At 44.3% G+C, this 13,174-nt stretch overlaps 1 protein-coding gene across 1 annotated transcript in view; it reads right to left on the minus strand.

The window, feature by feature from the left end:
• tfr1b (transferrin receptor 1b) overlaps nucleotides 1–10,557 on the minus strand; it is a gene marked incomplete at its 3' end in the record, with an annotated part of 48,992 nt that extends 38,435 nt beyond the window's left edge. Inside the window, exons 1-6 of the mRNA XM_083777634.1 lie at nucleotides 10,437–10,557; nucleotides 7,237–7,321; nucleotides 5,118–5,240; nucleotides 1,836–1,931; nucleotides 463–602; nucleotides 129–298 (exon numbers count right to left, since the gene is read on the minus strand). Of these exons, the coding sequence (XP_083633760.1) occupies nucleotides 129–298; nucleotides 463–602; nucleotides 1,836–1,931; nucleotides 5,118–5,240; nucleotides 7,237–7,321; nucleotides 10,437–10,531 (709 nt within the window). The 5' untranslated portion in view covers nucleotides 10,532–10,557. The remainder of the gene's footprint in view (nucleotides 1–128; nucleotides 299–462; nucleotides 603–1,835; nucleotides 1,932–5,117; nucleotides 5,241–7,236; nucleotides 7,322–10,436) is intronic.
• Between the last annotated feature and the right edge of the window lie 2,617 nt (nucleotides 10,558–13,174).

Below are 13,174 nucleotides of genomic sequence, written 5' to 3' on the forward strand. Positions count from 1 at the left end.
TGTCAGTGAAAAAAGGTAGTCGACGAACATTTTCAGTCTTAGTTTTAGTCGACGAAAACAACACTGACACACACACACACGTTTACAGACGCACGTACACACACACACAGACGCACAGACGTTCGTACCCGGGTCCACGAAGCCCTTCACCACTCCGAACACGTTGTGCACCTCCCGGCTGACCGGCACGTTGTTGACCTCCAGGGTGGCGTTGGCCACGCCCCCCAGGCCGTACGGCACGGCGGCCATGTCGCCGCGGAACCCGCTGGAGGGGAGGGGCTGGGGACCGCCCATCTGCCTGGAGGAGAGAGAGAGAGGGGCGAGAGACACTGAGCGTTCAGAGATCTGTGCCACGTTTTCACCATTCGTTAAAAAATAGCAGATCTACAAGCTGATCTGATGTGTGTGTGTGTGTGTGTGTGTGTGTGTGTGTGTGTGTGTGTGTGTGTGTGTGTGTCTTACATCAGGAGGGTGTGGGCCATCTGGGCGGTGATGGTTTGGGCGGGGATGGAGGGCAGCCCAGAGGACCGGGTGGGGGGGAACTGGGTGTGGTTGAAGGACGGGAAGCCTGGGGTGTAGGGGTCCCCCGAACCCAGGTGCACCTGCACACACACACACACACACACACACACACACACACACCCGTGTGGGAGAAATAAAGCCGTTTTGGGTAACCATTGACATAATATGGTTTCAGCTGTGAACTCCTTTTGAGTTTTACAACAAAACACCACAGAGTTCAAGCCTTCATTCATGAGCCAAATTACAATACCCAAAATCTCGGCCACTCGCTCACTCCCACTCGGGGTCATTCCAGCGTGATAAAAGTAGGATATATAAATTAGGCTATATTGTGCGCACCTCAAAAGCTATAGTTAATTTATCTCTGTGCATGCCTGAATGCACAGACTATGCTATGAATGACGGTGACAAAAATTTATTTACCGTATTTAAATATGTGGACTGAACTGAATATGTAAGTCAGAGAGACTAAACCTAATTCCTGTTATAGTGTCCGTTATTTGCAAAGACCGTCGGAGGAGGACTGACTGTAGGAGGGGGGGGGGGGGGGGGGTGATTTATACGAGGCTGCGGGCAGGTCATGAATTCCCTTCACAATCATATAATATAAGTGTGCGCATCCTGGCGCTTATTCACTATTTCAGGAATAAATAGCCTTGCCTTGCACATGTTACCAATACATACACATTGGCCTCGGTTACATGCACAAAATGATGAATTGTCTATTCTGTAGAGACTGTACGGCTCTGTTCGGAGTTCCAGTGATCCAGCTGTGTCAATGTAAACGTATGTTTTCCCATGCCAATGAAGCCCTTTGAATTGAATTGAATTGATACACGTCACAACTCATAAGTGATCGCGGAATGTGCCGTCGCTTTGAAATGACAGCGTAGTACATTCCGATTCTAGAGGCAAATCTCTGTCCTCGCATCGAAAGCTCTCCTCCTCGCTGGGGGCGGAGCTAAGGAGCGAGGGGAGGACGCGAGGGGAGTGAAAGTTGTGGAATTTGGCTCTAGTAGTAAACAAATAAATACTTTACATGGCCGTAGAGTTCAGTGATACTCTGGGAGTTGTAGTCCAGAGGACATAGTTGTAGTCTAGACTAGAGGACATAGTTGTAGTCTAGAGGACATAGTTGTAGTCTAGAGGACATAGTTGTAGTCTAGAGGACATAGTTGTAGTCTAGAGGACATAGTTGTAGTCCAGAGGACATAGTTGTAGTCTAGAGGACATAGTTGTAGTCCAGTTACTACAAATATGTCCTCTGGACTACAACTACCAGGGGACATGTGTAGTCCTGTGAGGTTACTCACGTGGCCGTAGAGCTCAGTGGTACTCTGGTAGTTGTAGTCCTGAGGGTCTGGGTAGATCAGGACAGCAGACGCCTCCATCTCAGCAGCGTTGAACACCTGACAGGAGAACATCCAATCAGAGTTAACGTCGACTAAAAGTTGATAATTATGTAAAATGACAGTCAATATAACTATTTTCACTGATGAGAACTAAATAAAAACTAAGCTATGATGACTAAAACTAAGACTAAATCTATTGACAATTTTGTAAACAAATAAAAACCAGACAAGAATGTCAGGGAGGGACTAGTGGAGAAGAGATCCAGTAGAACTAAATGTCAGGGAGGGACTAGTGGAGAAGAGATCCAGTATAAATAAATGTCAGGGAGGGACTAGTGGAGAAGAGATCCAGTAGAACTAAATGTCAGGGAGGGACTAGTGGAGAAGAGATCCAGTAGAACTAAATGTCAGGGAGGGACTAGTGGAGAAGAGATCCAGTAGAACTAAATGTCAGGGAGGGGGTTTTAACTCAAACTAAACTAACCTTCCTACCTACATGACATTTTTAGAGCACAGCTCAAGACCTACGTCTACACTCTTGCTTTTAATTGATCTTTTAAATTCCTTGTCATTCATGTCCTCACTGTATTGCATTACTGCTATTATTGTAAAGTTTTATGCCTAGCTTTTCTTTCTTTCTCCATTGCTCTGTAAAGCACTTTGAGATGCGTTTCAGGCCATGAAAGGTGCTATACAAATGTTGTATTATATACAAGTTTTGTATTATTATTATTATTATTAGAATGCAGTATAGTACACAAAACCACAATAAAAACAACAACAGACAACAGTGAAAAACCAACTAAAAACAAACAGAATTGTAATGTTTAAATCTTCATCTTCGGTTTGAGTTTTCCCCACAATGAACAGTAACCGACTAGTTCCTGAAGATGGCAGCATTGCACCACAGTAAGGAGGACACTGGCTGTTTTATGAACATTTCTGAACATTATCACTCTTTTTGATACAGAGACAGTCATGGTGGCCAGACCTGCTGATCAGGAGAGGAGAAAACAAGACTAGCTATTCAGGAGAGGAGAAAACAATTCCCCCCTTCTCCACGGCCCTTAGCCCTTCCCCTTCCGCGCATTCACGTGAGGAGGAAGGGTTTTCTCAATTCTGTTTGGAGCGAGGGTTAGGGCTACAATCCCCTTCAAACGAAGGGATATATAGGTGTAATGTTAGCGGCCACAGAAGTGAACCTTTTTCAAGCCTGTTTTCTCAACTCGCTGTTTCTCTGCCAGACGTTACTCTATAAGCCATATCTCCAAAACTGGAGGGTCAAACTGAACAACCAATATGTCCATTTGAAGCTAGGATTCCCTGCTTTCAAGACATAAAGGTCCCTGCACACTGGAGCTCATCTTTCAGAGTTTTCAGCAGCAGTTTCGCAGTCGGTTTTCCGAAAAACGTGTCCATTGTTCAACCACATTTAGTGTCCTATAAAGATATAGATAACGATAAATCAGGATATATCGATATGGGCAGATACTCTTAACCCATTCTGACCTGAGGTCAGATTCTAAAAATGTCTTCTATACATACATCCTGACAGTTTTCCATTCTGACCCGAGATCAGATTCTAAAAATGTTCTTCTAATGTCAGTCGCTCTTCGATTAAAAAAAGAAATAGCAGACCTACAAGCTCGTAGCGCGCCACTCGGTGGCGCGCTATGAGCTTGTAGATCTGCTATTTTTCAATAGCTAAAGCACGACATGATGCTAACACCAAAAATGGGTTTTTTTCTTCCTTTGAGAAAGTCTCCTAAGACTCCAATAGCGGCTCCAGGATGACCAGAACCAAACAGAATTAATTATCACCTGTGTTGTTGTTCTATGACGAGCTGGGCGGAGGGTTTGCAACGTATTATTAAGTTCTGTTAAAAGCCTTGACGTCATTTTCCACCACAAAGGCCTAACGTTGACTGTCATCGTGTTATGATGAAACCTCTCTGGACTCTCACGCTTTGTTTAAAAAATGCTAATTGTGGTCATTTGTTGGGGTGTGGCTGACTGGGTACGGTAGCCTATAGGAGACATTTATCATGTTATTTTAATAGGCTTAATAAAAACACTTCTAGCAGGGAGAGAGAGAGAGAGAGAGAGAGAGAGAGAGAGAGAGAGATATTTACAACAGAAAGACAACTATTAATGTGAACACTGATGTCTGTCAGTCACAATGTGGGACAGACAGGGTCTCAATGTGAACCCTGACGCCTGTCAGTCACAATGTGGGACAGACAGGGTCTCAATGTGAACACTGATGTCTGTCAGTCACAATGTGGGACAGACAGGGTCTCAATGTGAACCCTGACGCCTGTCAGTCACAATGTGGGACAGACAGGGTCTCAATGTGAACACTGATGTCTGTCAGTCACAATGTGGGACAGACAGGGTCTCAATGTGAACACTGATGCCTGTCAGTCACAATGTGGGACAGACAGGGTCTCAATGTGAACACTGATGCCTGTCAGTCACAATGTGGGACAGACAGGGTCTCAATGTGAACACTGACGCCTGTCAGTCACAATGTGGGACAGACAGGGTCTCAATGTGAACCCTGATGTCTGTCAGTCACAATGTGGGAAAGACAGGGTCTCAATGTGAACACTGATGCCTGTCAGTCACAATGTGGGACAGACAGGGTCTTAATGTGAACACTGACGTCTGTCAGTCACAATGTGGGACAGACAGGGTCTCAATGTGAACACTGACGTCTGTCAGTCACAATGTGGGACAGACAGGGTCTCAATGTGAACACTGACGCCTGTCAGTCACAATGTGGGACAGACAGGGTCTCAATGTGAACACTGATGTCTGTCAGTCACAATGTGGGACAGACAGGGTCTCAATGTGAACACTGATGTCTGTCAGTCACAATGTGGGACAGACAGGGTCTCAATGTGAACACTGATGTCTGTCAGTCACAATGTGGGACAGACAGGGTCTCAATGTGAACACTGATGTCTGTCAGTCACAATGTGGGACAGACAGGGTCTCAATGTGAACACTGATGTCTGTCAGTCACAATGTGGGACAGACAGGGTCTCAATGTGAACACTGATGTCTGTCAGTCACAATGTGGGGCAGACACACACACACACCATACTTCTGTGAAAAGGGGAGGAGTCCTACCTGCTGTGAAAAGGGGAGGAGTCCTACCTGCTGTGAAAAGGGGAGGAGTCCTACCTGCTGTGAAAAGGGGAGGAGTCCTACCTGCTGTGAAAAGGGGAGGAGTCCTACCTGCTGTGAAAAGGGGAGGAGCCCGGCGCGTAGCAGCATGACACAGCCTTTCAGCTCCACGTCGTTCTCTTTGAGAACCGCCATGTCTTCTGGTCGTCCATAGTTACCGTACACCACCTTACCCTGCACGCACACGCACACGCACACGCACACGCACACGCACACACACACACACACACACGCACACGCACACGCACACGCACACGCACACGCACACGCACACGCACACACATACAGATAGTTACCGTATACCTTAGATATCCTATATGGATATCATATTGATACTAGGGATGTCCCAATCACATTTTGTGCTCCCGATCAGATCATTTAAAAATGGCATGATCGGCCCCCGATTTCCGATACACTTCACATATAAGATCACATAAGATGCACATAGGTGGAGCCAAATACTATATCATACTATAATTCACCGAATGTCTGTGTGTCTGTGTGTCTGTCTGTCTGTCAGAAACAAACACTTATCTCCTCATTGCCTGCACCAATCACTCCCACTTTTCACACAGGCATTGACCATATGAATATGGAGGGCGTAACATTTTCAATTTGACACATTAATGATTAATAATGAATTTATTAGTGAATTAAAAACGCACCGGGTGCAGTACCCCCCGCGGCCACCAGGGGGGGGGGCAAATATCTCACAACGGGTAAGGGCTAATAGTATAAATTGACTGTAACCAAATAACTCAAATAACAGAAATGAATAACTTGATCATTTATATTTATGAGGATAATATTGAGATTTGAGCTTGATGAGTGAACATCCAGGTCATGTGCTGCAACATAATAATAGTTAGTAGTTCCACTGTAGGCTTGCATATTTCTCTGTACTATTGTTGAAGCGGCATCTATTTGTTCACAATTTCTCATTTCTCAAGTTTGAGACATTTCATACATTTTAGGGACTTCTACTCAAGTGATTTTTTTTATGTTTTCCCACCCTTAATTGATAAGTGAAGTAAAAATAAAATTAACGTGATACTGTAGATTTCATTAGTTTTATTTCCCCCCGTTTGGGACACCATATATGTTTTGTGGCATAACTCCACGATTATGCAAGCTACATTTACACAATTGGTATTGCTGGATTCAGTAGAACCTCACCTTTCCTACAAGCCCTCATAATATGAGGGCTTGTCATAGCAACACATATTATGTGTTGCTATGACAATCCATGTCAGAGTCACTACAAAGTAGAGAAGACATTCTACATAGATGTACAATTCCGCCTACTGTAGGTATGTGTTCAAATGACTATATCTCATATTGACATTCACATATTGACATTATATTTTTCTAGAATGTAGAGGGATGTCCTGGCTTCAAGTATGCTGTAAGTAAGTTGTAAACCTCTCAGAGCTTCCATTGTGAATCTACATGACTTTAAGTGCCTCAACCCCCAGAAGGACAGGCTTTATTTTTAGTTTGGGGTGTATAACTTTAAATATCAATTTCACCACTTTAGCAGTAAAATATTTTTATACAAGAATCCATTTCATGTCTGGGAGGCCTTAGAGATGAGGAAAAACTATGTTGTGTTTGGTCCTAACTCCGGTAGGGGTATCTCGAAAACTAAAGCACTTTTTGACTGTTCGTCACAGGACTACTATAGGATTACCGTGTGATAATGAGATGTAGTGTGTATATCACAGATCTTTCTATTGGCATTAAAATGACGAATTAAACATGTGAATAGTGCAGGTAGATTAAAGGCACAATCCACTGTTAATTAAACATGTGAATAGTGCAGGTAGATTAAAGGCACAATCCACTGTTAATTAAACATATGAATAGTGCAGGTATATTAAAGGCACAGTCCACTGTTAATTAAACATATGAATAGTGCAGGCAGATTAAAGGCACACTCCACTGTTAATTAAACATGTGAATAGTGCAGGTATATTAAAGGCACAGTCCACTGTTAATTAAACATATGGATAGTGCAGGTAGATTAAAGGCACAGTTCACTGTTAATTAAACATATGAATAGTGCAGGTAGATTAAAGGCACAATCCACTGTTAATTAAACATATGAATAGTGCAGGTAGATTAAAGGCACACTTAAAGCCAGTTTTAATAGGTTAATGCGCAGACTCACCTCCACGGTTCCTGTCGCGCTATAGGCCAGGTAACCCTTGGGCTGCAGCACCTGGGAGCCAATCAGGACACGGTTCGGACGCCGGCTGCCCCAATCGGAGAGGAGATACAGAAGATGGACACGTTAACGACCAGCCAATCAGAGAGGAGTACTGATTTCATTCTGTTTGACTGTACCCTGTACTGATTAAACAATGTGAAGTTCATTCCATAGTTTAGATTGGGAGTGAGTCTGTAGTTCTGACTGCAATGGGAAGTTCATTCCATAGTTTAGATTGGGAGTGAGTCTGTAGTCCCCCCCCCTCAACACACACCTAAAAAGCAGTGGTCTGTTGTGTTGGCCTAATTTAAGAAACCAAACGCACCCCTCTGTTGTGTTGGCCTAATTTAAGAAACCAAACGCACCCCTCTGTTGTGGTGGCCTACTTTAGGCCACCTGAAGTAGAAGGTGGAAACTTTGAGCATAATTCCCCAGAAACACGGCAAGTACGCACGCACGCACGCACGCACGCACGTGGCACTGTCACGGGCAAGTGGTAGACGACTTTCTATCCTGGTGTGACAACGCCTTCTTGCAGCTTAATGTTTCAAAAACAAAAGAGCTATGCATAGATTTTAGACGTTCCCCACAATCCCCCCAGAAGAGTGTTGTCAATGGACAGACTGTAGATATTGTGCCCAGCTACAAGTATCTAGGCACAATTATTGATGACAAACTGAAATTCGACCTAAATACTGATGTGATGCAAAAAAAAGGTCAACAACGCCTGTACTGCCTAAGGAAATTGGCTAAGTTCAATGTCGACAAGACTCTGATGAAACTGTTTTACAGTGCCTACATCGAGTCCGTCATTTCTTTCTCCATTATCTGTTGGTATGGTAATCTCTGCATCAGAGACAAAAATTCCCTAGGGAGAATTGTAAAAGTGGCCTCAAAAATCATTGGCTCACAAATGAACGGCCTAGACCAGATCTTTAAGAAACAGGTACTTAACAAAGCCCTGTGTATCCGATCTGATGCTGCTCACCCACTATACGGAGAGTACATCCTTCTCCCATCCGGCCTTCGCTTGCGAGCCCCCTGTGCCACAAAAAACAGGCACAAACATTCCTTTGTCCCGGTCTCTATTCACACACTGAATGCTGCTGTGCGTAGATCGAGGATATAACCTTATGATGAGCACTTTTACTTTTTACTGTATTATCTTGTGCCGTATGTCTATGCACACGCACTTTTATGACCTATCGCATAGCACTTTAAACACCTGCACTTTAATGGTTGTGTGCACCTTTTACTCTGGTATCCGCTATGTGAACTGTTTGTTGTCTGTACTGTTTCATTCATTGTTTAATGTACTGTCTATGCTGCAACCCAATTTGCCCTTCGGGGACACTAAATAAACTTGAACCTTGAACCTTGAACCTTGAATGCACGCACGCACGCACGCACGCACGCACGCACGCACGCACACACGCACGCACGCTGGCCTACTTTCTACTACCCACGGCAGCGGTCTAGAATAGAAAGAAAGAGTTTTCACTTTGTTCCGTTTTCAACCCCCGGAAACGGCTCTTCATGTCGTCTGAGGTTTTATCTGACTGTTTTCCCTCAGAGAAATAAAAATAAAAAGCAGTAAATGGCCATTTATAATGACGTACAATAAGAGTGCATTTCACATGGGTGTGATTTCATTACTTTCTATACTTGCGACGTTTCCTTTCCCAGTTGAAAACGATGTTTTTGTTTAAGTTACAAGTCATGTAAATACTAGCATTTTATTTTTAACAATGAGAACATCAGAGGTAGCCGTTTTAATAGTTGTTCTTCCATACGGAGGTGCCACTTTCACAACCCACATGGCGCGCTGCTTACCATCAGCGTGAGATGAGCACTGTTGAGTCACTAACAACCATTAAACAACCACGTTCTGAAAACACAATAACAAGCCAACCAGTGATGATATTGTTGAGACTTGGCAGCCTGGCAGGCATTGATGTGAATCCCTAGACTCCTTCAAAACCGCTCTCAAAGGGCACCTACGGACGGCTGCAATTTGAAACTGGCCCCTGTAAAATCTGAATCCCCCCCCCCCCTTTCCCCTCACTGTTTTATGTATCTTTTCCCTTTTTGCTTCCTTTATGATGAATTCCCGTTCTGTTCTTTAACTACATAGAAGTGTCTATCTGTACGTCTCTAAATGTTTTGATGAATTGAAGGTGGACCCTGTTGTAAACAAGTGTAATGCTTAATTGGGTCGTCCACTCACAGTTAACAGTCTCTGTGTTGAGTTTGTGCTTGAATTGTACTGTAATTCTGCAAACTGTTAATAAATACTTCAATCAATGATGTGTGCACGTTCTGCCAGATTTACTTTGTGGTTCAACAACGGTGTCGAAAACAGACGATCCACAAGCTCACGGCACATCGCCCAAGCGTTCTGAACTTCAGAAGTGTTAACTTGTGTTGCCCTCCATTGTACACTTTACGACAGTTCTATATAGTTTCCTTTACGGCAACACACACTAGGACATATACGCATGCGCAGTGGGCGCAGGTAGGACATATACGCATGCGCAGTGGGCGCAGGTAGGACATATACGCATGCGCAGTGGGCGCAGGTAGGACATATACGCATGCGCAGTGGGCGCAGGTAGGACATATACGCATGCGCAGTGGGCGCGGGTAGGACATATACGCATGCGCAGTGGGCGCGGGTAGGACATATACGCATGCGCAGTGGGCGCGGGTAGGACATATACGCATGCGCAGTGGGCGCGGGTAGGACATATACGCATGCGCAGTGGGCGCAGGTATTGAGGTGTGAAATGTGGAGGGAACAGGGTTTACATGTTCAGCCGGTGTACGGAAAATAAAGTGATCTACAACTATATATAAACGTTGTGCTTATTAACCCATTCTGACCTGAGATCAGATTCATACGAGGTTTCCACTGGACACACACTGGTCTGATTAACCCATTCTGACCTGAGATCAGATGCATACGAGGTTTCCACTGGACACACACTGGTCTGATTAACCCATTCTGACCTGAGATCAGATTCTAAAAAGGTCAGTCGTTCTTCGATTTTTCAAAAATAGCAGACCTACAAGCTAGTAGCGCGCCAGCTTGTAGATCACACACACACACACACACACACACACACACACACACACACACACACACACACACAGTGTCTCACCTGTCCTGCGTCGGCAGCGTGACATAGTGCCGGTCCGTCCAGGGTTCCATTTCCTGTTCCTTGAACCAATCGAAGACGAGGTTGGCCACGCCCATGTCCTCGGCACTTCCTGCCAAGCGGCTCGGCATCCTGTCCAAGACTCTGAAAGAGAGAGAGACATTGTTTTTATCGACTAAAACAAGAGATGTGTTCCAACAGGTTTGTTTTCATCGACTAAAACTAAGAGATGTGTTCCAACAGGGTTGTTTTCCTCGACTAAAACAAGAGATGTGTTCCAACAGGTTTGTTTTCCTTGACTAAAACAAGAGATGTGTTCCAACAGGGTTGTTTTCATCGACTAAAACAAGAGATGTGTTCCAACAGGTTTGTTTTCCTTGACTAAAACAAGAGATGTGTTCCAACAGGGTTGTTTTCCTCGACTAAAACAAGACTCTGCAGAGAAAGTGACCTTGTTTTCCTCGACTAAAACAAGACTCAGCAGAGGAAGAGACGTTTTCCTCGACTAAAACTAAGACTAATTCCTTTTTTTAACCCTATACCCCTCAGCCCTTGTCCCTAAATATTGAACGTCCCTTCATAGATATAGATATGTGATATAATTTATTGATATACAACCTGTTCTCAGAAAATAGCTGATCTGCAAGCTCACTAATAGGCCAGTGGTTCTACAAGTAGATCTACAAGTAGATCTATAGATCGGCTATTTTCAAAAAGATTGTTGTACACATTTTGAACTTCTGCCAATACGAATACTTTTCCTTTCCTTTCCATTTAGGCCTGAGGCCGATTCTAAAAACGCCTCTAAATCCTGACCTAAGGTTTCTGAAAAACTTCAAATATTTATATAGCAGAATCAAAATGTTTACATGTTTGAATACTGTACATACTGTACAGAACCCAAATATGGGTGCCCGGCCTGAGGGGGTAAAACACCTGAAGGTCACGGTTTACCGTCAATAGACTTAAAAAAGGAACTGGTTGGAATAACGTGTTCCTTCCACGCGCTACGTCCAACCAGGGAAACTCCCCCCTGTCAGGTGTAAAGGAGCAACTTGGACACTCAGGCATGAAGGAAGCATGAGTTCAAGTCCGTTGCTCTCCCCTTGTCCCCCATATATGGGGACTAGGTTGGTCTCCCCTTGTCCCCCATATATGGGGACTAGGTTGGTCTCCCCTTGTCCCCCATATATGGGGACTAGGTTGGTCTCCCCTTGTCCCCCATATATGGGGACTAGGTTGGTCTCCCCATGTCCCCCATATATGGGGACTAGGTTGGTCTCCCTTGTCCCCCTTGTGTAGAGCCCAGGATCACATTAGATGATTGACACAGGGGTGAAAAATGGGTTACAAAATCGTGGGATAAAAAAATATATATAAAAAAAAAAAACAATAGACTTAAAAAAAAACTTTGTTATCCAGTTCAGGCCTGTTTCAGGTGAGAACCAATGACCTGAACTAAGACCAGACCAATAAATGACCTAGACTAAGACCCGACCAGCGTAAACAACAATAAATGACCTAGACTAAGACCCGACCAGCGTAAACAACAATAAATGACCTAGACTAAGACCTGACCAGCGTAAACAACAATAAATGACCTAGACTAAGACCGACCAGCGTAAACAACAATAAATGACCTAGACTAAGACCGACCAGCGTAAGGAACAATACATGACCTAGACTAAGACCTGACCAGCGTAAGGAACAATAAATGACCTAGACTAAGACCTGACCAGCGTAAGGAACAATAAATGACCTAGACTAAGACCTGACCAGCGTAAGCAACAATACATGACCTAGACTAAGACCTGACCAGCGTAAGGAACAATACATGACCTAGACTAAGACCTGACCAGCGTAAGCAACAATAAATGACCTAGACTAAGACCCGACCAGCGTAAGGAACAATAAATGACCTAGACTAAGACCCGACCAGCGTAAGCAACAATAAATGACCTAGACTAAGACCCGACCAGCGTAAGGAACAATACATGACCTAGACTAAGACCTGACCAGCGTAGGGAACAATAAATGACCTAGACTAAGACCTGACCAGCGTAAGGAACAATAAATGACCTAGACTAAGACTCGACCAGCGTAAGGAACAATAAATGACCTAGACTAAGACCTGACCAGCGTAAGGAACAATAAATGACCTAGACTAAGACTCGACCAGCGTAAGGAACAATACATGACCTAGACTAAGACCTGACCAGCGTAAACAACACATAAATGACCTAGACTAAGACCTGACCAGCGTAAGGAACAATAAATGACCTAGACTAAGACTCGACCAGCGTAAGGAACAATAAATGACCTAGACTAAGACTCGACCAGCGTAAGGAACAATACATGACCTAGACTAAGACCTGACCAGCGTAAGCAACAATAAATGACCTAGACTAAGACTCGACCAGCGTAAACGTCTGGTTTGGGGTTTATCTTGCAGCGTGCAGACAGGTTGTTACTGTGTTGACGGAGGTGCTTAAATACAGTGTGTCACGAGAGAGGTGTGTGTGTGTGTGTGTGTGTGTGTGTGTGTGTGTGTGTGTGTGTGTGTGCGTGTGTGTGTATGCCCTTATCATTTAGCCTGTAATGACAGCATTCGCTATGTCTGTCCTGTCTGTGCGTGTGTGCGTGCGTGCGTGCGTGCGTGCGAAACACAAAGATAAGACAGAACTGAATCGACTAGGAAAACAAACAGAAAACCAGAACCATCTTGATGACGTCATGTCGTC

The sequence above is a fragment of the Protomyctophum parallelum genome (assembly GCF_964188405.1).
Source record: "Protomyctophum parallelum genome assembly, chromosome: 12".
In the NCBI taxonomy this organism is placed as follows: Eukaryota; Metazoa; Chordata; class Actinopteri; order Myctophiformes; family Myctophidae; genus Protomyctophum; species Protomyctophum parallelum.